Source organism: Mycothermus thermophilus (genome assembly GCF_041956435.1).
Source record: "Mycothermus thermophilus strain CBS 625.91 unplaced genomic scaffold VTJ04scaffold_3, whole genome shotgun sequence".
Lineage (NCBI taxonomy): Eukaryota > Fungi > Ascomycota > Sordariomycetes > Sordariales > Chaetomiaceae > Mycothermus > Mycothermus thermophilus.
Genome location: NW_027191429.1, coordinates 2,849,520 through 2,871,423, shown reverse-complemented (window position 1 = coordinate 2,871,423; position 21,904 = coordinate 2,849,520). Strand labels below are relative to the sequence as shown.

At 56.0% G+C, this 21,904-nt stretch overlaps 12 protein-coding genes across 12 annotated transcripts; 6 read left to right on the top strand and 6 right to left on the bottom strand.

The window, feature by feature from the left end:
• Window positions 1-335: 335 nt before the first annotated feature.
• VTJ04DRAFT_5184 (uncharacterized protein) lies at window positions 336-923 on the bottom strand (the record flags this gene model as incomplete). The annotated part of the gene is made up of 2 exons (XM_069363272.1): window positions 336-791; window positions 858-923. The coding sequence occupies 2 exons, from the start codon at window positions 921-923 to the stop codon at window positions 336-338; spliced, it is 522 nt and encodes a 173-aa protein (XP_069220135.1).
• Window positions 924-1,480: 557 nt separating this feature from the next.
• VTJ04DRAFT_5183 (uncharacterized protein) lies at window positions 1,481-2,567 on the top strand (the record flags this gene model as incomplete). The annotated part of the gene is made up of 2 exons (XM_069363271.1): window positions 1,481-1,624; window positions 1,701-2,567. The coding sequence occupies 2 exons, from the start codon at window positions 1,481-1,483 to the stop codon at window positions 2,565-2,567; spliced, it is 1,011 nt and encodes a 336-aa protein (XP_069220134.1).
• A 16-nt stretch (window positions 2,568-2,583) lies between these two features.
• VTJ04DRAFT_5182 (uncharacterized protein) lies at window positions 2,584-3,398 on the bottom strand (the record flags this gene model as incomplete). Its single annotated transcript, XM_069363270.1, has 2 exons — window positions 2,584-2,659; window positions 3,235-3,398. The coding sequence occupies 2 exons, from the start codon at window positions 3,396-3,398 to the stop codon at window positions 2,584-2,586; spliced, it is 240 nt and encodes a 79-aa protein (XP_069220133.1).
• A 39-nt stretch (window positions 3,399-3,437) lies between these two features.
• VTJ04DRAFT_5181 (uncharacterized protein) lies at window positions 3,438-7,865 on the top strand (the record flags this gene model as incomplete). The annotated part of the gene is made up of 3 exons (XM_069363269.1): window positions 3,438-3,741; window positions 3,811-6,968; window positions 7,038-7,865. 3 exons carry the CDS (start codon window positions 3,438-3,440, stop codon window positions 7,863-7,865), a joined length of 4,290 nt encoding a protein of 1,429 aa, XP_069220132.1.
• Window positions 7,866-7,896: 31 nt separating this feature from the next.
• Window positions 7,897-8,698, bottom strand: VTJ04DRAFT_5180 (uncharacterized protein; the record flags this gene model as incomplete). The annotated part of the gene is made up of 2 exons (XM_069363268.1): window positions 7,897-8,039; window positions 8,623-8,698. 2 exons carry the CDS (start codon window positions 8,696-8,698, stop codon window positions 7,897-7,899), a joined length of 219 nt encoding a protein of 72 aa, XP_069220131.1.
• A 3,155-nt stretch (window positions 8,699-11,853) lies between these two features.
• On the top strand, window positions 11,854-12,230 carry VTJ04DRAFT_5179 (uncharacterized protein; the record flags this gene model as incomplete). Its single annotated transcript, XM_069363266.1, has 2 exons — window positions 11,854-11,859; window positions 11,934-12,230. 2 exons carry the CDS (start codon window positions 11,854-11,856, stop codon window positions 12,228-12,230), a joined length of 303 nt encoding a protein of 100 aa, XP_069220130.1.
• Window positions 12,231-13,587: 1,357 nt separating this feature from the next.
• VTJ04DRAFT_5178 (uncharacterized protein) lies at window positions 13,588-14,521 on the top strand (the record flags this gene model as incomplete). Its single annotated transcript, XM_069363265.1, has 2 exons — window positions 13,588-13,848; window positions 13,937-14,521. The coding sequence occupies 2 exons, from the start codon at window positions 13,588-13,590 to the stop codon at window positions 14,519-14,521; spliced, it is 846 nt and encodes a 281-aa protein (XP_069220129.1).
• Window positions 14,522-15,666: 1,145 nt separating this feature from the next.
• On the top strand, window positions 15,667-17,103 carry VTJ04DRAFT_5177 (uncharacterized protein; the record flags this gene model as incomplete). The annotated part of the gene is made up of 4 exons (XM_069363264.1): window positions 15,667-15,861; window positions 15,937-16,137; window positions 16,197-16,742; window positions 16,813-17,103. The coding sequence occupies 4 exons, from the start codon at window positions 15,667-15,669 to the stop codon at window positions 17,101-17,103; spliced, it is 1,233 nt and encodes a 410-aa protein (XP_069220128.1).
• A 109-nt stretch (window positions 17,104-17,212) lies between these two features.
• Window positions 17,213-17,663, bottom strand: VTJ04DRAFT_5176 (uncharacterized protein; the record flags this gene model as incomplete). Its single annotated transcript, XM_069363263.1, has 2 exons — window positions 17,213-17,362; window positions 17,421-17,663. The coding sequence occupies 2 exons, from the start codon at window positions 17,661-17,663 to the stop codon at window positions 17,213-17,215; spliced, it is 393 nt and encodes a 130-aa protein (XP_069220127.1).
• Window positions 17,664-17,705: 42 nt separating this feature from the next.
• On the bottom strand, window positions 17,706-19,615 carry VTJ04DRAFT_5175 (uncharacterized protein; the record flags this gene model as incomplete). The annotated part of the gene is made up of 3 exons (XM_069363262.1): window positions 17,706-19,069; window positions 19,190-19,276; window positions 19,375-19,615. 3 exons carry the CDS (start codon window positions 19,613-19,615, stop codon window positions 17,706-17,708), a joined length of 1,692 nt encoding a protein of 563 aa, XP_069220126.1.
• Window positions 19,616-20,481: 866 nt separating this feature from the next.
• Window positions 20,482-20,802, top strand: VTJ04DRAFT_5174 (uncharacterized protein; the record flags this gene model as incomplete). The annotated part of the gene is made up of 2 exons (XM_069363261.1): window positions 20,482-20,497; window positions 20,552-20,802. The coding sequence occupies 2 exons, from the start codon at window positions 20,482-20,484 to the stop codon at window positions 20,800-20,802; spliced, it is 267 nt and encodes an 88-aa protein (XP_069220125.1).
• Window positions 20,803-20,834: 32 nt separating this feature from the next.
• On the bottom strand, window positions 20,835-21,590 carry VTJ04DRAFT_5173 (uncharacterized protein; the record flags this gene model as incomplete). The annotated part of the gene is made up of 2 exons (XM_069363260.1): window positions 20,835-21,069; window positions 21,166-21,590. The coding sequence occupies 2 exons, from the start codon at window positions 21,588-21,590 to the stop codon at window positions 20,835-20,837; spliced, it is 660 nt and encodes a 219-aa protein (XP_069220124.1).
• Between the last annotated feature and the right edge of the window lie 314 nt (window positions 21,591-21,904).

The window sequence follows — 21,904 nt, the reverse complement described above, 5'->3', positions numbered from 1 at the left end:
GAGCGAGTTTCTTGTTTCTTGTAACTGCCTGAACGAGTAGCGCGGTCCAATATGAATTTCTTGAACTGACGCCCCAGCATGTTTCGGCCCCTGCTGCGATCAGACTTTCTGTGTTGTGACGCTAGGTAACCCGTCGTCTGCTGGAAGTTAACCTGGACTGGGTTGACGTCTCAATCCACTTATAAGAAGAATTTTAAAGTGAGTTTCAACTAGGTACCAAAAATAGTGTTATATGGCATTGAGAAGAGCGCTCAGCAAGGGCAACCATGAACGTTGCAACATTACTCAGCACTCAACCCCTTTCTACCTTCCCGTTCCTTTTCTCTCCTCTCATTTCACTGCACATAGTGGTTGTACTGCAGCAGCATCCACAGCGTCCCACTATACGCCGCAAGGAACGGGAACGCCTGGGGGCCGCTGAAGCGAATCGTCTTGAAGATGAACGTCTCGGACGTGAAGTGCACCGCCGCAACCACGTGGGTCAGCAGTGCCATTTGGTACATGGCTGGGTTCTCGATCTCATACGAGGCATAGAAGCGAATGACGCCGGCCAGGAAGGTATAGGTGCCGAACAGACGCCCCGCGAGCGGGGTGATCTGGTCGACGGCCTTGGCGGCGTCTTTGCCCGTCGACGACGCCGGCTTGAGCTTGTTTGTGCTGTCGTCCGGGTTGAAGCGCTCCGAAGCGGGCGGCAGGCTGTGGTTAGGGACGAATTTGCCGTTGTAGATGCGCCGGGTGTAGTGGAGGGTCGCATAGGGCTGGATGGCGTTGCCCACGGCAACGATGGAAACCTGGAGGACAGTGGTCAGTGGGCTATGGGAACAATACCCAACTTATGTTTGCTCGGAGGGGCTTACAAAGAAGAGGTAGTAGGGGAGATACCCCTTTTCGGCTGAGGGAAGGTACTCCAGGAGCTTGTCCATGGCGCTGGTGTCCGGTGTCGACGGGAACGGCCCCACAAAACTTGAAGGTTGGAGTTGGGTTGAAAACACCGTCCTTGGAGGAAAAGGAGCGAAAAGAAGAGAAAAATAGCGGTGTCCTCTTCCTGCGTTTCCCGTCGATGTGGCTTGCCAGATCAGAGCTGAGGGCTGAAGCTGCATCAAGTTGATGCCAAGACATCGACAGCAATCGTTGGGACCCAAACCAAGCTCTCTGTCTGTGGAGCAACGACAGCGCTGCGACCTCGGCAGATCCACTCGCTTAGTCAGGCACGCCGTCCGCGGGACGCGCTCCACAGCAGCCGCCAAGTCGAATTGGAACCGGTGGGTTGGGCCTGGATCTGACGGGAATTTCCAGGTTGAGGTGGATGGGATCCATTTCTTCCCAACCGTGCCGAAGTTTTATCAGAATCAACTTTTCTGTTGATCGACAAGGGCTCCTTTCTCCCACAGATCGGCAAACTTCGCGACGGACGTCCAAGTCCGTGTCCGAGTCTGACAAACCATTTTTGCGTACACCAAGCTTCTCGAGCCACGACACCATGGACAAGGCGCTCGAGATTTGGACCTCGATCCCCCAGCCTGCCCAATGGGCGCTGGCCGGCCTTGGTGCCTTCTCTGTCTTGAAGGGAACTCTGTCGTTCCTTAACCTCTTGCTCAATTGCTTCATCTTGAGCGGCAAAAGCGTAAGTCTTGTGGTGCATTGAGCCTTCATCTTGTTGCCTCTGAACCAAACGGACACTAACACTACCCCTCCACCAGCTCCGTAAGTATGGCAAGCGCGGCGAAACTTGGGCCGTCGTCACCGGTGCCTCTGATGGCCTCGGCAAGGAGTTTGCCTCGCAACTTGCCGCCAATGGATTCAACCTCGTTCTCGTTTCTCGCACCCAGTCGAAGCTTGATTCCCTCGCCCGCGAGTTGACCCTGCGCTGGGCCAACCTCAAGACCAAGACCTTCGCCATGGACTTCTCCAAGGATGACGACTCCGACTACGAGCGTCTCTCTGAACTGATTGCCGACTTGGATGTGGGCATCCTCATCAACAACGTCGGCCAGTCGCACAGCATCCCCGTCTCCTTCCTTGAGACCGCGCGTGACGAACTCCAGAACATCGTTACCATTAACTGCCTGGGCACTCTCAAGACCACCAAGGTGGTTGCGCCGATCCTGGTGAAGCGCAAGAAGGGTCTGATCCTGACCATCGGCTCCTTCGCTGGCTGCATGCCCACGCCATACCTGGCCACGTACAGCGGCAGCAAGGCGTTCCTGCAGCACTGGAGCGAGTCGTTGGCCTCGGAGCTCCAGCCCCACGGTGTTGACGTCCAGTTCATCCTCAGTTACCTGGTCACCACGGCCATGAGCAAGATCCGTCGCACCAGCCTGCTGATCCCCAACCCCAAGCAGTTCGTCCGCGCCGCTCTCAGCCGCATTGGCCGTGGCAGCAGCGAGAGGTTCCCCAACACGTACACGCCCTGGTGGAGCCACGATATCTACAAGTGGGTGATTGAGAAGACTGTCGGCGCCACCAGTGCCATCACCATTCGCATCAACAGGAATATGCACATTGATATCCGCAACCGGGCGCTGCGTAAGGCTGCCCGGGAGGCTAAGGCGGCCAAGTCGCAGTAGGTGGCCAAACGCGCAATTAAAATCGGAGGCTGCCCAGCGTGGCCAAGAGGACAATTCGGCCACCAGCTCTTAGGTGGACTCGGGGACTCGGGCTGCAGAGTTGATATCAAAGCTTCTTGCAAACTTGTACGATAAAAACCTATTGTTAGTTATTGCGGATCCGTGGGGGTTCGGTGTGTTGGCGGGAATGGTGTGATATGGGGTTAGTATTTATACGACGAGCCTCAGTGTTCTAGTCATTCACAATAGAATGCACCAGTTAATTTTGATGAAATATCTTTGTCCCTTTGTTTCCTGTCGTCGCACAATGGATTGAGGCTCTGACACCAATTCACGTCACTCTCTCAACCCGAACCCGAAGCCAAGCAAGGATGTGGGTCATGCGACAAAAGCGGCTTAGCGTGACGCAGCGGCCAACGCGCGCCGCGTTGCTGTGTTCCTGGCCGGGTCTTCGCCAATGGGAAGCTCGTCCAAAAATTGTTTACAGGAACGGAACCCAACCTCTCTGACCTGCTTCAGAAACTTGAGCTTTTGCTGTAACAAGCATCCCACAATCCCGACTCGCACGATCCTAGCCGACGCTGCATTGCACTTTTGACAAACGACTAGCTGGCTACATTTTCTATCCCAGCTGTGTTGGTTTTATGGTGCAATTGTCTTGACAAACAGGCTGCAGCGAGTCGGCGGTGGATCAAAAGAAAACATACGGGAAGCTTGGGATTGCTTTCGACCGACACCGACCCCATCCATCGACCATTGACCGACGACCATCCAACGGCGATCCGCTCTGCGATCCCCTTTCCCGTCGGTCTGGCTGCGATTGTCTTCCATCCTGCACGGGAGCTTGCCTGTGCTCCCTAGATTGGCACAATGAATCCCGTCACGCCGATGCGCCACATTCCCGGCGCCTACATCCAGACGCCAGCGCCGGCCGGTCAAAGGGATCCCGTTCGGCGGAAACTCAACTTCGGCGACACCACCACTTCGACCGGACACTCATCACTTCCACTGACTAGCACCATGCGCTCCGGGCAAACTGAGATAGTCACCGCCATCCACCCGCCGTCACAACCGCCTCGCGAGGACCTGCCTCCCGTCTCCAAGGCTGCCCTTGTCGTCAACCAGACCTTACAGCTCGATGATAGCTATCCTGATATTGACTCCTATTGCAGGCGTATGTATCTTCTGTTGGATCTCCCGTGGTCTATCTTGTTTGTCGAATGCTGACGTTTCATCTCGACAGCTGGCGCCTCATCCGACTACGAAATCCAGTACCCCGATTCATCATGGGCCCCCTTCCACAAGGTTTCGACATATCCCATTCCCGAACAGATCTTCGAGCGCGTCAACCAAGGCGCCGTCTCGACCAAGCTTGGCCTCTTCGCAAGCATCGGCTACGCCTGGGCTGCCATCGATGACGCTCTCTTCTTGTGGGACTACACTCATCCCGATCCCGAGCTCATCGGGTACGAGGATGCCGCCCACACCATTACCGCTGTCGCCCTCGTGCCTCCAAAGCCCGGCGTGTTCGTCAGCACCATAACCCACATCCTGGTTGTCGCCACCACGAGCGAGATCATCCTTCTCGGTGTCTCCGCCAGCGATACCCCATCCGGCTCCAAGACGGTTACGCTCTACCAGACCAAGATGTCGGTACATCGGGGAGGCAGCGATGTTAGCCACATTGTCGGCACCGCGTCGGGTCGCATTTTCGTTGGTGGTGAGACGGACACGGACATCTACGAGATCTGCTACCAGCAGGAGGAGAGGTGGTTTTCGAGTCGCTGTAGCAAGGTGAACCACACCTCTCCGGGGTGGTCGTCCGTTGTCCCCAGCCTTCCGTTGGCCGCTCTGCCGTTTGGCCCGCGTCAGCAAGAGCATCTGGTGTCGCTCGTCGTGGACGACACGCGGAACCTTCTCTACTCGCTGTCCAACCGCTCCACCATCCGCACCTACCACATGGAGACGCCGGAGAAGCTCACCCGCGTCATCGAGAAAGACAAGACGAGCTGCCTGCGCGACTTTGCACACATGGCCGATAGCTCGCCACTGTTCACCGACCGCACCAACATCGTCGCCATTAGCCCGATTCCCGCGACCGAGGCCTCGAAGCTGCACCTTATGGCCCTGACCGACACTGGTTGTCGCCTCTTCCTGAGCGCCACGAGCTCAGCCTCGTACACGATTGGCGGTTCCACCACTCTCGCTCCGCAAAGCATGCAGCTCCAGTTTGTCAAGTTCCCACCCCGTGAACCTGGTCCCCGCGTCCGCGGCGTCACAAGCCAGACGACCGAGGGCTTCCTGGACAAGACGTCTCGGGCCCTGGATCCTAGCGTTTCCGGTGTTCGCTTCGCCCCTGGCTACTTCTTTGATGTGATCCGGAAGAATCCCGAGTCAGATGCTCTCTTCGTCTCGTCTCCCGACACCGGCAAGATCAAGATCACCACCCCCGCCTCGGCACTTAAGTATTTCGAGCAGGGCGCCTGGATTGAGCTGGAGAGTGGAAGTCGCATCCTCGAGATCGGCCTTACTACGGCACCGTTCTCGGCTGCGAAGCAACCACTGGGTTTCGGAAACGAGCTCGCCGTACAGTTCGACAGCGCCCCGAGTCAATTTGCCGTCCTCACCAACACCGGCATCCACGTCATTCGCCGGAGGAGATTGGTGGATATTTTCGCGAACGCGCTCAGGACATGCGCCGGCGAGGAGGGCCTCGAGCGCGAGATGCGCCGGTTCCTCAACCAGTATGGCCGCGTTGAGACCATCTCGGCGGCGCTGGCGGTTGCCTGTGGTCAGGGCAGTGATCTTCGCACGGCCACGGGCAGGGTGGCGGATCCTCGCATCGAGGGCCTCGCGCGCATGGCGTTTGTCGAGTATGGCGGCCAGCCGCGCCTTGCGGAATCCGACGGGAAGCAGAGCATGTCCGACTCGGTTCGCCTGTCGTCGCGGCACGATGCGCTGGCGCTCTACCTCACCCGCCTCATCCGGTCGCTGTGGAAGGCTAAGGTCGTCTCGACCAAGGCGGAGGCTGGGGGCGCGCTCACCGTCTCGTCCACCATCCCGACGTCGAAGCTGATCCTGATCCAGGAGAGCATCGAGCGGCTGCGCAACTTCCTCGAGGCCAACAAGAGCACCATCCAGGGCCTGTCTGGTCCGACCAACCTCCTGACCAATCGGCAAGAAGAGATCGCTACCCAGAAGGAACATCAGGCCCTTCACGCCCTGCGCAAGCTGATGGAGAGCGTCTCGGAGGGTATCTCGTTCGTGCTCATGCTGTTCGATGAGCGCGTCTCGGACATCTACGCCCGCCTCGATGCTCAATCGCAGCAGCAAATGAAGGACTTGACCTATGAGCAGCTGTTCTCACAAAACCCCGGCAAGGAGCTTGCCAAAGTGCTCGTCAAGGCGATTGTTAACCGCAATATCGCCAGCGGCGCCAACGTTGAGACGGTTGCTGATGCGCTGCGGAGGCGCTGCGGGAGCTTCTGCTCACCCGATGACGTCGTCACCTTCAAGGCTCAGGAGCAGCTGCAGCGTGCCTCGGAGCAGACACAGAACCCCAACGTCCTGCGTACCTTGTTGGGCGAGAGCCTGCGGTTGTTTGAGCAGGTCGCCGGCAACCTCAGCATGGCGAACCTCCGCAACGCGGTCGAACAGTACACCAACCTCAAATACTATGCCGGCGCCATCCAGCTCTGCCTGACGGTCGCCCAACAGAAGGACCGTGGCAACACGGCGCTGTCGTGGGTCAATGATGGCAAGCCGCCCAATGACCCGCGCAAGAAGGCGTTTGATGAGCGTAAGGCGTGCTACGCGCTGATCCACGAGGTCCTCGATCAGCTCGAAGTTGCGTTCGCTGGCGAGCCTGAGATGGTGGATGGCCGGCCCACGCTTGCTGCGACGAAGCGTATGGAGGCGTATTCGGTGGTGAACGGGTCGAACGACGAGGTGTTCCACTTTGATCTGTATGAGTGGTACATTGAAAAGAACTGGAGCGACCGGATCATTGCCATCGATTCGCCTCACGTCATCACCTATCTGGAGCGTCTCGCCGAGACCGACTACCAGCATGCGGAACTCCTGTGCCGGTTCTACACGCACCGCAGCCGCTTCTTCGAGGCCGCTCAGGTCCAGGCGGCCCTGGCAAAGTCTGATCTCAACATCGGCATCAAGGACCGGATCACCCTCCTCAGCCGCGCCAAGGGCAATGCCAGTGTTAATACCATTGGCATCAGCCGTCAGCAGCAGCAGCTTCTGAACCACGAAGTCACGGAACTCCTTGAGATTGCACATATCCAGGATCATTTGTTGGAGCGTCTGCGGGCCGACTCGCGCATCTCGAGGGATAGGCTCCCCGAGATCGAGCAGGCCTTGGATGGTCCAATTAAGGGCGTTACTGAGGTGAGTTTTGCGTCTTGGGTTCAATTCAAGTCGGCCACCTTGCTAACTAAATTGTCTTCCTCCCTCCAGCTCTACAACGAGTACGCCGACCAAGCAGGCTATTTCGACCTGTGCCTGCTCATCTACCACGCTGCCGACTACCACAACCCTCGCGTCATCATGGACACCTGGCAGCGGTTGATTGAGCAAACCCATTTCGACACGGAGCAAAAGTACGCCGCTTGGCAGCAACAGCGCAGGACTTCCTCCCGCCGCTCCGCGGACGAGTACTCGGAATTTGACAGCCCGTCGCCCCTCCCGTACGAAGCCGTCAGCCAACAAATCCAGCTCATCGCCCACCGCACGTCGCTCGACTCGCTCGTTTTCCCCGTCGACCAGCTCCTGCCCGAAGTCTGCCGGTATGCGGTCAACCACGGCCAAGACGCCAGCGTGGGCGCCGACCCCCGCTGGCCGGTGCTGCTGTTCCTGAGCCTGGGCGTCCCGCATGCCCTTGTCGTCCAGACGCTCGAGAACGTCCTGGACGCGCAGGAGGCGCCGTTTACCGGTCGCCGGAGGAAGGCGGTGGTGCAGTGGATCTTGTGCGCGGTGGAGGAGTGGGTGAGGGAAGTGGAGCGCCGGGCGGCTGGCGCTGGCGCGGTGGGCGGCGGGGCGTCGATTGTGGGTGGTTCTGGATTCGGCGCCTCTGGCTCCGGAGGCGCAGGTGGTGCGGATGGGGTGATTGGCAGCTGGGTCAGCGAGTTGTTGGGTAGGGCGGATGAGTGCTTGGTGCAGATTGCAGGGAGGAACGGTGACGAGGAGGTGAACGAGTTGAGGAGAATTGGGAAGGGGTTGAAGAGGAGTGTGGATTTGATTCTTGGAGGGGATGGGCTGTTGCTTGGGGGCAGTTTGTTTCGGTGATTTTTGAGCCGGGGTGGAGGATGGATTATTATTATCTGGTGGTTGGCAGGAATGGAGACGGAGGAGAGACGGGGGAATTGGTTTGTTGTTGATCGTGAGGGAGGGTTGAGTCAAGTGGTGCAGAATCACGGTGGGTGAGGGGATAATTTTTTTGTGTCTGGTCTTGTTTAATACCTGTCGTCATTGTGTCGGCTTGTATCATGGAGTTGATATTATTCGGTGATGGATAATGTATTCACTCGAACTTTGGAGTGGGAGTTGTAGGTTTGATTTGCCTCGCCTGTTTTGGTTCTGAATGTGTTTGTCATCGCTTGGAGAAAATCGAAATCCATAGGAAGGAAGCCCCACGGCGAATCCATATTATACAGCCACAACACCAAAACAGTCAGGTGACAGGAAATTGTCATGTCTTCGAACAACACTACCTGGATAGATGAGGAGGTAGAAGAGGAGAGGCAGGTATATCGACTTCGTTCATCCTTAATATCTGTCAAAAACAGAATAATATGAAGAGAAGGACTCAGCGATAGCCTGGCGGACAATTCTGTCAAGTTGAGAAGAACGGTAATGGTACTTCATAGTAGGAGTAGCATGCAAACTTACGCAGTTCTGCCCTCCCCAATGAGTGTCGGTCCAGCTGTCTAGCTTAACGAGAGGAAATCGTTCTCCGTGGGCTGGGTGAAAAATCTGTGCAGTCTTTTCAATCGCTGGCCCCCTGAATCCACATGGGGAGGGAGCCTCGCGGCCAGTGGCTTACTCCGTACTGGCTTCTCAGAATCCTCCCTCTCCAATCTCAAAGCCAGGCGATATTCTGGTAGGCTTCCTGACTCCATGAGGCATTTGGCCACTTCCTTTGCAAGCCTCCATGCACGGTCACTGCCACCCGTGGAGGTCCTCCCGGGACTTCAACGCTCTTCCTTCCCAAGGTCTGGCTCTGGCTCTGGGGGGTTTTTGCATCACACAACTAGAATGATGATGGTGTCTAATACGACATGGCTAATCACTCCTCCGAAAGGTGAGGCCAAGATGGATCGATATTGAGGGGGCCATGCCAGAACTTTGTTGAGTCCGGGTCGGACCACGGACCTGGATCCCAAACAACGTATGGCCAACTTTGACAGGTCTTCATATGATTCTACCCGGGTTGGTTTGATTGACTACACACCATTTTCTTCTCGGGCGAGCATCTCTAGTGAGGCTTCGAGCGGGGTTTACGACGTAATGATTCAGCCCCTTCATCACCTTGTGACCAGTTAAGATCTTGGTTCCGGCCCGGAACCGGAGGGGAGGAGGAGGTTTCATGGGTCAGGCAGTGGCCACACCTCGGAGAGGGTGGTCAAGGAGGTGGGTGTTTGTTTCCTTCACCGGGCTTTACACCTGGAGTCTGGGAGTCTGTTTGATGCCGCCGCTGATGTGCTCCCGTGCCGTGGCATGTCGGAGTTATTATGAAACTGGCCAGTCAAACCAGACCGTCACTGGACTGGAACATGACACACCGACGGATGTCGAGGGGTGAGTGCGGTGAAGGTGAGGTCAAGAGTTGCAGCGTACATATGTAAGACGCCGGTTATATTGTGATCCAAAACAAGCCGTCGCCGCCACGCATGCTGCTCATCTATCTGATCCCACATTTGCGGGTGGTGTTGTCGGAATGGTGGCGTTGTCACATCGGTTGGGGTTTTCATGAGCCATGAGTATGAATCCGGGGTTTCGGGACGGGCAACTCTTTTCTTGAATCATCATTGTTTACGGAGTAAGGTCAGGTAGTTAGTTATTTAATACTACACAGTACATCGTACCATACCATGCCCCAGCCTACCCATGCGCAGCTGATGTTCCAGACCGTCGGCCCGGGGCGGAGACTTTTCGGCTTTGTGTGCAAGGTCTGGACCGATCTTGCTTTGCCCTGTTGCAGATCTGTGGTTTTTTCCTCCCTCGATCGTGTCTCATACAAGTTGACTCTGTTTTCAGCAAGGCAGGGTTTACATGCGCCCTGCTGGGGATCAAGGCATTGTATGTACCTTGCAGAACTGCCTTGCGTACGGGTTTTGGAAACCGGATTGCTCTAATTAATACGTACGATGTAGAATCCAACAATTTATCTACATCCAGGTCTGTCTAGACTGCCTGACAGAGTACGTACCTAAGCTAATATAATAAACAATTCCGACGGATATTAATAGAATGTAATGGACCCCATGACGACGCTTGTTCCCGAGCAGGCGAGAAAGCCAATTTCAAAAATAATTTAGACTCGGGCGTCGGCCCTGCAAGACATATATTGAAAAGCATGGCAGTTCCCGGTGCAGAGGAGCATACTGTGTAGCGGTAGCTTTAGCGTAGCCTGACACGAGTCCAAGTCTACAATATCGCCAGGATATGGCCGGGGTGAGGTGGGCTTGGTTCCCCGTGAACCCTTTCCGGCAGGAGGCTAGAATGTCATGCGTGTGGTTTTCTGGGATTGCATGGTCCGAGGTGGGCTTCGTGTGCGGTTGAAATATGGATAAATGAAGGGGACACTTTAAGTTGGCGGCATTGATTGGACGGGCCATGCGGGAGACGACAGGGCGAGCCAAGGCTCTTGTGATATCGAGATGGCAGTTGGTACGACGGAGGAAAAGACATGGGAAAGAATCGGGCTTGTGGTCGTGGTGGTGTTGGTGCAGGTATTGCCGTGTGACTGTTGTTTGTATGTGCATACACCTCAAACGTGGGTAGATCGCTGGGGGTCTGTCGAAGAACAACAATCGAAATCTTGGTCAGCAAAGGTTGATTTCGCGGTTCATGATCGGTACCTGAGCTTCTGTACTTTCTGTTTCGAGCTCGGTCCGACGATCCATACCCGAGTTGGTGCTCGCATGGCAAGGTTGCAGTGTTCCAACGGTCCCAACGGCCAAAACGGCTCAATCCCTGATCTGTTCAGGATGGACCTTGATGAATCGGGAACGGAACATGGTAGGCCAGCCCGGCCACTTACACGATTTTGGGGTCCCCAACTTTGACACTTTCTATTCTCGACAAGTCGACCGCCATAGATCCCCCCTCGTTTCGTTTGCAATGCTTTCCCTGCCCTGCCTTGGTCTAGCCTGTGCCCTCATTCCCGGCATCCGGGTTACCCACCCGCAACGTCCCCTCCATTCCTCCCCATTCCTCCCCCGGACCTTATATGTGCCGTTGCATTCCACTGCAGCCGTTGGGCCAGGCCACGGTTCCGAGCGTGCTTTGCTTTGCCTCTGCATGTCTGTCTTCCACTCTTCCGGTCCTGGAACCTGGGGTTCGCTTCGCCGGCGCGCAACACTGCGGTTATTAACCCTGCGTATCTGACCAGCCTGGACCAGACTGATCTTTCTTTAGATTTTGATACCCCTAGCCTGGCTGACCTTGAGAGCTGTTTGTTGAAACATCCCCATCCTCATCTGGACTCAACTGAGACTTGGGATATAGCCTCACACTCCTTTGTTCCTTCTCTGCGTGACCTGCCCTTCGAAAGTCCCTGCCTAGAATCGTGACTGCCTGCTGCCCTTTCACGATATCAACAAATTATTCCGAGAGTTCTTCCGACCAGTTTCTCAATTATTTAACCACCCTCCAACGCGAAGGATTGCCTCTTCCACCTTTCCATCCACACACCACCACCACACCAACGGTCGTTGATACTCTACCATCCATCGACCTCCACCCAGCTACAACCTCGCTAACAAACCTCACCTCGCCACCGGCATTGTAACCTTCCGAGAACCAGGGACCTCTATATCAAGACCTCCACCTGTCCCACCGACCCGGTTCTGCCTCTTCTCGCCCTCGTCCCGCGAACCCCATCACCCGTTTGCCAAGCTCAAGGGACCGACCTCCCTAAAACACCGATCCTCCGTCTTCACCTCAGTGATTGACAACATCGTGATCGACGATCGACAACCTCTGATCGCCGCCATCCTTGTTGCTCATCACGTTCGGTTTCACCCTTTCACATCAACACCAATCACTCACCATGAAGGTCCGTCCTCTTCCTCCCATCCTCCATCCCCCACCATTCATCACCACCGCCGTCCATGACTAACTCACCCAAAGCTCCTCACCCTCCTGGCTTCGGCCCTCATGGCCCTCTCTCCCCTCGCTCTGGCCGCTCCCGTCGACACTACTACCACCACCGACGACGCTTCTGCTCCTGCCGCTGACACCGGCGACGCCGCCCCGGCCGGATTCGCCCCGAACGCCTCGGCCAACCGCTACGGCATCCCCGTCTGCGAGTCGCCCATGTACGAGGCTCTCTGCCTGGCCGACAACGCCAAGGCGTACTGCGGGTCGGCAGGGTTCCAGAACGAGTTTATGGCCAGCTGCAAGGGGAAGTGCTGGTGCGCTCCGTAAGGGGATGGCTGGCACTGATTGGGTTGAGGTGAAGATGGGGAGCGCAGGGAAGTTGGTGTGAAGAAGGGATGGGGGGATGGTTAAGCACGGCATTGCGGTGTTATTTCTTACCCACGGCATCAGGAGAGGACAATTGCATTTTCTTTATCACAATTCCAAGACAAAAAGGAAATAGGAATCGGGGTTGGGGTTGGTCAAAGAAGAGGAAGGTGCCTTTTCTAGGTGAAGGTTGGGCGTGGCCGTTTTGTCTTTGTCAGCAAAGGCGACAGTGCGGCGCAGCTTTTACGGATATTAGAGATTTCGGGCATGGATTATGTATGGGTGTGATGTACAAAAGCTATCGAGGGTATCCGGGGCGTACTGATGAATGGTAGGTCTCGGGAACTAAGGGGCGGATATCATCGAACGGCTTTAACCTTCTACTTTATCAGTTGACGGCCATTCCATCAAGGGTGACCATATTGGAGTGTGTACATAAGAGATTCAATGAAACGCGTCTTGATTTGAGAAGAAGTTGGCTGAAGTGAGTTGCTTGGGTTGAATACCTTAATTGTTTCTTGACCTCACAGCTTTGGAGAAAAAAGGCATCCAGTCCACGCCAGTTGATACAGATCTACCTAACGTAGTGATACCTAACAAATGGTGTCTTTGTGGTGTGAGACTTGCGGGAGTTTCTGACATAGGGACCAGAAATCTGAACGGACACCCCAAGACAAAGAGAGAGTTGGAAGACGTAATATTGTATTGCCTCTGTTCCAGAATCAACTTCGAGGTATCCTCCTTGTGATCGAAGACGAGATTAGCAGTTGCTATTGTCAGGTAATCGTCCCGGCCTTATGGTCACAATCTGATTCCCTCGACACTGCCTCCGCCATCACGAAGCCGGGACAAAACAGTAACGCAATCAATCCTTTCATATGGACCCAAACATTGCTCCATTTGAGAGAAGTTGACGCAAACCAAATCGCTGCCCAGTTTCCGCGGCTCGATTTACTGTATCCGGAAGGGCTGACGTGTGTAGAGCGTCCCGACGCTTTGTCTCCGGAGAGCGCCAGCCGGGGCTACCGAGTCTCTCCGAAGCCACACTTCTCGAGATATCCATGAGACCGGCGACGTTTGCAGAGATGGCGTCATCGAGCTGTCGAAGATGTGCTGCGGCGACGCCGATGGAGGGCATCAACGACAAAGGCCATGTTAAATAAGGAGTTTTCCTGATCAACCCACCCCCAAAGTCTCCACGAGCAGAAGCCGGATTTACTCTCTGTCATCAGAGAATTCGCTCGTTATTATTACCTACCTAGCTTGCATACCTGAGATTGTTCAAGTCCGTGTAGTAATAGTCATCACCTCCCCAACCATGCGTGTCCTGTCCGTCGTTCTCACGGCCAGCCTCGCCGGCCTCTCGTCGGCCGCCAAAATCATTCCCGTGACGGTCGGCCAAAACGGCCTGACCTTCACGCCCGACGTGATTCACGCCCGCCACGGCGACGTCGTCGAGTTCATCTTCTACCCGCGCAACCACAGCGTAGTGGCTGGCAAGTTCGGCGAAGCCTGCCGCCCCGCAGATCACGATGGCTTCTTCTCAGGCTTCTTCCCCACCGCTCAGGGCACGGTCAATGTCAGTTCCTTTTTTTGGCCCCTTTTTCCAACTGCTCCTAATAGTTATTAGCGACTGACCCGTACTTATTTACTAACTATGTGCGCAGAACAACGTCTTCCGCGTAACCATCACCCACACATCCCCCATCCCGATTTACTGCTCGCAAAACAACGGCCAGCACTGCGCCAACGGCATGGTGGCAGTCATCAACCCACACGGGTCTGACTTTTCCGTCGAGGCCTATGCCAAAAAGGCTCGTGAGGCTGGCAACGCCACGTCGCCCGCCGGCGGGCCGTTTGGAGGGGAGATTGTTCCGCGGCACCACCACACCTCTGTCAGCAGCACCATCACCGGGACCAGCAGCACTGAGTCGTCGCATACTACCACCCGGACTGAGACCCGGACTAGTACCGATGAAGGTGTGAGCACCACTACTACGCGAACCACAGAGTCAGAGTCAGCCACTACTACCGCGACGACTACGGCCGAGCATTCCGAGACAACCGAGACTCAGACAACAGTCGCAACGGAGACGAGAAGCGAGACGGCGAGCAGGACGACGGGGCCGAGTGGTGGGTCGTCTACGCCGGCGGGGGCAACGGCAGCTGCGGCGCCCGGGATGGGGCGGGACGCTGGCGCGGCGACGTTTGCGGGGTTGGTGGCGGTGGGTGTGGCGGCTTTCTTTGTTTAAGCAGACGAGTGCTGGTCTGGTTGCGGGAGATGGATGGGTTCTGGGAGCGGAGGGTACGGAGTAATGGGGGTTCTTTGTTTGGGCACGGAAAGGGGGAATGTTTAACCCGCGTGATAAGTTGGATAGGAGTAGGACTGGGTTGTGTAACTTCGTATACGTTTAATGCAGAGGTTGTCTTTGTCTTTGGCAGGTTGTGAGAGAAGTAATTGATAGAAGGTTTGGCGATGACCTTGTTGGCATCTTGTAATGTCCATGTCTCCCAGGTTATGGATAGCTTGAGGTTCTGTTGTTTGCTGTACTCATGTCCAAGGAACATGGAAATGGAAATGGAGCCTTGTTGGACTAATAGCTAACAAGGCTTTGTTTAAGACGAACTTCAGCATGTTGGGCATATGGATGGTAGCCCGTTACTTGACGTGCTCATGTCCATATGCTGCAGAGGTAGGGACGTGACGCGATTCAATCTTGAAGTGACAGGACTGAATCTCCCAAAAGTTACAAAGATTCTCAATCAGCTTTGCCTTCAAGTGCCAGGCAGCGTTGGTGTTGATGGCAGAGCGTTGTTCAATGACGTCAGCGCTGAACCAATTGTGAATGAACGCTCAACCATCAAACAGCTACCCGGTCCTAGCTAAACACTGTAAACAATCAAGAAACTCAACTTGACTCTTCAATTGGAATCCTGAGTATTAGAAAGACGGTGAAGTGATCTGGTCTGAGGTGTTGTTGTTGTTGTCTCACCTCGGGGTTTGGTTCCAGGTTCCAGGTTCTTCTGAGGTGATCACATGAGATCGGACATCGGGGCTTTCCAGGGCGCCGTGCCTGTGTTTAGTCAAGCGCCAAAACTGACCCCTGGCTCCGCCTTCTGCCGTGACACAGGCCCTGTTGCGGCGTGGACCTGCCGAGACAGGCACCAACCCCCTCTGGTCGCGACCGCCTGCAGATGACGTTTCCCAGCGTTCATATCATCCGCTGTCTGCCTTCCATTCCCGATTCTTCTGATCTTCCCTTAACTGGACTTCAAACATCATCACAAGCCCGGCTGCTTGCAACGCCCGGGTTCTAGTTCTGCGCTTCGCATCTTGCAAACTGTACGATTCCTGTAACTACCGAGTTTCATCGGTCGCATCGCTCCTTTGCCCACCATGAAGGCCTCCGTGCTCGCCTTGTTGCTCCCGGCTGTCGCCGCTCGCTTTGTCGAGCCCAACGAGCCGAACCGCGTCCATCTCTACCCCAACGGCGTCCCCGAGTCTTCCGAATCTGTCGAGAAGTATCACATCGAGCTGGCTCCGGGAGAGACCCGCTGGGTCACCGAGGAGGAGAAATGGGAGCTGCGCCGCGTAAGTGTTGCGCCCTGGATGCGATATTGTGTGTCACTGGCCCTTAATACAGTAGCGCTGACCCTCTCCCTCCAGCAAGGCAAGCGCTTCTTCGATATCACCGACCATCCCGACCTGGGCGCCCTTCGCGCGAGGAGCCTAGCTAAGAAGAAGGCCGTCTTCCCTCCCAAGCCGGCCCTTCAGCCCGAGGTCGAGCCGCTCCTAGCCAACCTGTCCAAGTCCGAGATGGAAACCCATCTGACCAAGTTCACATCCTTCCACACCCGCTACTACAAGGTGTGTCCGTCCCAAGACATTTGCGCCTCGTACCTTTACTCCTTGCTAACCAGCCTCAGTCCGAATGGGGCCGCAAATCCAGCGAATGGCTCCTCCAGCAGGTCCGGAGCACCATCAAGGACGCCGGCGCCGAGGGCCTCGTCAAGGCTGAGCCGTTCAAACACCCTTGGGGCCAAAACTCCATCATCGCCACCATCCCCGGCAAGACCAACCAGACCATCGTGATCGGCGCCCATCAAGACTCCGTCAACCTGTGGCTACCCAACATCCTCGCCGCTCCGGGCGCCGACGACGACGGCAGCGGCACCGTGACCATCCTCGAGGCGTTCCGCGTCCTCCTGCAGTCCGACAAGGTGCGCAACGGCGAGAGCGAGAATACGATCGAGTTCCACTGGTACAGCGCCGAGGAGGGCGGTCTGCTCGGCAGCCAGGCCGTCTTCTCGGCCTACGAGCGCGCCGGCCGCGACGTCAAGGCCATGCTGCAGCAGGATATGACGGGCTTCGTCAAGCGCACCCTTGAGGCGGGTGAGCCCGAGAGCGTGGGCGTCATTGTGGACTTTGTTGACCCCAGCTTGACTGATTTCATCAAGAAGGTCATTGAAGAGGTATGCTCCAGCTTTCCTTGAACTTGCACCCCCTTCATTCAGACGTTTACTAACCACCCAATCACAACAGTACTGCTCCATCCCCTACGTCGAGACCAAGTGCGGCTACGCCTGCTCTGACCACGCCTCGGCCTCCAAGGCCGGCTACCCCTCCGCCTTCGTCATCGAGTCCGCCTTCGAGTACTCGGACAACTACATCCACTCCACGGAGGATGTGATTAAGCACCTGTCCTTCGACCACATGCTGCAGCACGCCCGTATGACCCTGGCTTTTGCCTACGAGCTGGGCTTTGCCGACTTTGCCGCGCTGGAGGCGGGCGAGGAGGGACAGACGGGACCGGACCATTCGGATTCGTTGTAGGCGGACGGACCGGCAGGCGAAGCAGATTAGGAAAGGAGGACGACGAAGCAGAATAGGAGTGGATCGTTGACATGATATGTTTTTTGTTATGGGTTTTGGGATCATGGTTTCAATGGTTCTTGAACTGGATTTGCTCTTGAGCGAGATGGCATTGGTCATTATGAAGGGCTGAAGTCGACGGCGTATGCATGTATATATATATACCACGATTCTTCAAGCGAATATCACGTCTTGATTTCCCGAAGATCACGTCCATTGACTTTGTCATCATCTTGTATTTGTGCTCTAGGTGAAGTGCCTGTGAATGTTGTATATACCCATATTTCAGGGGTATTTCGGAAAACCCAACAACGCATATGCCAGCCATATTCTGCAACGCCGTATATGCTTGTGATCATCATGAGGAAGGAATAAGAATTCTGCGCCGTACCCCGTCTACCTATACCGCGTTCCGGTTCCTTCCCTTGGTTGCGCGCAAGGGTATCTATCATCAACAATCCCTCCCAGCCCTGTGTTGACTCAAAACAAAGTTCACACCCAACACCCAAAGAGGAAAACATAGGAAAAGAAACCAGAGGACGAGAAAAGAAAAGAGAGAAGGATCACATGCTATCCTCCATCCTCCTACTCCGCACCCTCGCCCAGCTGTCCTTTTCGGCCTTGCCGCCCTTGCTCTCCAAGCCCATGCCGCGCTCGACCCACTCCTTGCTGCCCATCTGCGCGAGACGCGAGAGGGCGCGGGCGAAAGCAAACGCCTCCTCGTCGCCCGAGAAGAGGTTGGATTTGGCCAGCTCCGAGGCGTGGTGTTCGAGGTCGTCCATCATGTGAGACATCATGTCGGAGAGGGTTGTTTCGTCGATGTCGACGTCTTCTTGTTCTTTTGAACCCCCATTATTATTGTTGTTGTTGCTGTTACGTTTCTTTGCGCGGAGGGATTCCAGCATCTCCTCGCGCGAGACAAACAGCTCGCTGAGCGGGACGGCCGTGGTGAGCACCAGCTTGGCGCGGGACTCGTAGACGGCGTCGACGAACGTGATGAACCTGCGCGCCAGGTCGCGCTGGCGGAAGGTCATCCCGGGGACGTCGGTCACAATGAAGGCGTCGTAGGCGCGGACGAGCTCGAGGAAATCGGCGGCGCTGGCGGGCCGCGCGATCAGCTCGTCAAAGGTGAACCAGGCGCAGCGGCCGCTGACGCGGGGCACCTCGATCTCGCGTCCCCACACGCGCTGCACCTCGCGATGCGGCTCGGGGCTCTCCGGGTCGCCGAGGAAGCGGAACCACTTCTCTGCGTGGTCGGCGGCGTGGGCGTCGAGCGGGGTGTGGTAGACGCCGGACGGGGGGCGGGGGATCTTGCGGTAGTCGGTGTTGGAGTCGAGGTTGATGACGTGCAGGCGGGACTTGAGCAGCTGGATGGCGGGGATGAAGGACTCGCGCTGGATGCCGTTCTTGTAGAGCTCGTCCGGGTGGCGGTTGGAGGTGGTGACGAGCACCACGCCGTGCGACATGAGCGCCTCGAGCAGGCGGCGCAGGATCATGGCGTCGGCCACGTCGGTGCACTGGAACTCGTCGAAGCAGAGCACGCTGCCCTGCTCGGCGATCTCGGCCGCCACGAAGGGCACGCAGTCCACGTCGTTGCCGTGCTGGAGCTTCATCTTGTGCAGGCGCTGGTGCACGCCTTGCATGAAGTTGTGGAAGTGGATGCGGGTTTTGGATCGGACCGTGGACGGGAGGGTGTCGTAGAAGAGGTCCATCAGCATGGTTTTGCCACAGCCGACGTCGCCGTAGAGGTAGAGCCCGCGGGGCAGGTCGTGGGGTATTTGAGGGGCATTGGATTTCTTGCTGCGGGATCCAAGCCAGGAGAGGATGGAGTTGCTGGGCTTGACAGATTCGATCGTTGGGTGGACTACCGGGGGAGCCTTGTAGTGACGCAGTTCGTCGTGCAGGTGTTGAAGGCTTTGGATAATGCCTGAACGATTGGTTAGCATTTGAATTGAGAAATGACATGTTCGGATATGCTCGGCAAAGGAACTCCAAACGACGAACTGTCTGCTCTGCAGTTCCCGATGGCATGGATGCGTCTACACACCTCTCTGATGCTCGTCATTTCGCAACAAACCGCTGGCTACTCGGCGGTCATACTCCTGGATTGGGCCGAGCCCCTGAGGAACCTCCACTAAACAAACCACCATGGTCAGCCTGGATCTGAACGACTTGCCAGGAAACTTGCACGAGTCGAGGGAAAGCCGGACTGCGTGGGTTAGTTGAACCTACAGGTTGCAGTTGTCGCATCTTGCACCACCGAGGCGCATCGTATGCTGTCGCGGGGAAAAGGGAGGATGGACGACGTGGCTGCTATGGACTTGGAGTTGGAGGAAAGGAGTAGGCCGTTTTTTTGTAAGTTGCGGGTCGAATGGTACCGCGGGGTGCCGGCACGGGCACGGGCACCGGCGCCCGGTGCTCGGACGGCGGTGCCGAGGCGCCGGAGCCTTGACGGGGCGCGGAGGACGGACATGTAGGTAATTAGGTGTCTGTTTGTCTTTGGGGGTGTTGTTAGCTTGGTCGCGGACGAGATTAGCTTTTGGAGGTGTGCTCGAGCATGTGAATGCTAAATCCGCGACGGCCGACCAGAATCCGGAGGTGTGAATCCGCGACACAGAGTGGGAGAGGGGTGAGGGAAAAATAAAGCAAAAAGGACCTACGTAAATGTTCCAAGGGTAAAAGTCAATCCTTAAAGAATGGAAGTCGACCAGCAGGTCCGTACCTTAGGGAAAGGAAAGAACTTCTTGTCGTTGTAAAGGTGACGAGAAAATCAACGAAAGAAACTTGTCCATGTTCAAATTCGGCGCATCGGACGGCAAGAAAAGCGCCGGACTTGAAGACTGCACGCGGTGGCGAGGCGGGTTCTACCGGGTTCCACTCTCCAGGGACGGCATTGCCGCGGCATGGAGACAGGGCCCGGCCGGGCACGCGGGCCTGGGGAATTGCGGAATTGCGGGGTGAGATCAGCAAGGTTCTTGAGAGTCTGATTTGTAGGTGCCCTGGATTTGCGGGGAAGAACATGGATGCGGATGAGGAATGACACAAGCACCTGACAATCCATCTCAACTCGAGCCATGACGTTGGTAGGGACGGGAGTATTGGATTCTTGAGCATGTGCTCCCAACCCCAAACACCAAAGGGCTTTCACCTCTCGTTAAGTAAATAGATCATCAGGGACAGCAAAGAGAAGCATTCTCCCTCATAGTTTCAACACTCTCCAATCCCCCCTTCTCTCCATAACTTGTTTACTATGTCTTTCCCCCTTCTGTTCTCCTCTTCACTTTCTGGATTCATTGTTTTCTCTTTTCTAGTTTTATTTTCCCTCGGGTAACGATGCAAATGTTCAAGTTTTCTTGTCTGGCCAGAAACAATTCATGAATTAGTGATTAACAAAGGAGACCCTGGGCAGTCATCTCCCCGGCCGTCATGTCCTGCTACGTATCGTACACTCCGCCTACATCATCTCCAACTTCTGTCCGGCAGAAGCGAGGCAGCAAAATCATCAATCCTCCAAAGCATGCAAACCGGTGCAAACCAAACAATCATCATACCCACCCAACCCGAGTCCCAAAGGGTATCCAGCATCCGTCAGCAGCCTGTCCCTCTCATACAACCAACCCTCTCCATCCACCTAAGTCACAGAATCCCGGGCCTGCATAAGACAGGAACCTGGAACACTCTCTTCACACTCATCATGACTTGGTCCTCATCCTCCAAAGCAACCACGCCCACCCGATCGCCAGCGGGATGACCGATATGAGCAGCATCACCAGCAACGCCCTCTCGCCCGCGCGCGACCGCATCCAGCGCTTGAACCTCGTCTTGAACTTGCGCGAGTGCGAGCAGGTGCGCGTGCCGTAGATGAGGCAGCCGAGGCCCGGCCGGGATTCGCACTCCATGTGTTCGCGGCGGCGTTGCATGAGGAGTCTGTGTATACGCATTGTTGTGTTAGTAATGACCTAGGTCAGAAGGTAACGTATTCAACGTTGATGGGGAAGGGAGGGTAAAAAGGGGTTCACATACGCAACGCTCCCGCGACAAAACCTCAAATCACTCCCCAAATCGCAGCGCTTGTCGTTGGGGCACTCGAGGTGCAGCATGCGCCGCTCCATCAACCACTCCACTTTCAACTCGATGCCCGTATCAACGAGGTAGTAAAAGTAGCGGTTGGTGTGCTTGAGCGACAGCGCATCCGGGTAGATTAGGTAGTCGGCAATGAGGAGGTGGATCTCGGGCGGCAGGGAGAGAAGGCCCGCTTTCTTCGGAGGTGTTGCCGTCGCACTTGTGTCATTTTTGTCTCTCTTTGCCAGTTCCCGCTTCGTTGAGCTGGTGCCGTGGATTGAGGCGAAGAGGGAGCTGAGGTCGGAGGAAGTGCTGTGGCCTTCCGAAGTTGTGGGGTTGGGCTTGTCGTCGGCGGGGTTTCGCCGGAGGTAGATGAGGGATGGCATGTTAGGTTGAGATGGCGTGCGACGGTTGCCAGATGAGATGGTTGGGATGAGATGCGGTGGGCAGGGAGGCGACAAATGACAGACAAGACCTCCAAGTTGGGACCAAAAGAGCGACAGACGAGATTGACTGAGGTGTTGTTGAAATGGCGGCAGCAACAAGCAACAACTTGCGCTGTGCCTCCGAGCAGCGGCGACAGCGCGTGCAAGTTTAAGCTTGAACAACAACACCCAAACACACAAGCCGAATAAATCGGGGGTGTTGGTCACTTTGCGGGAGTCCGGGAGTTAAATGCTGTTTCGGGAGGGACACGAGC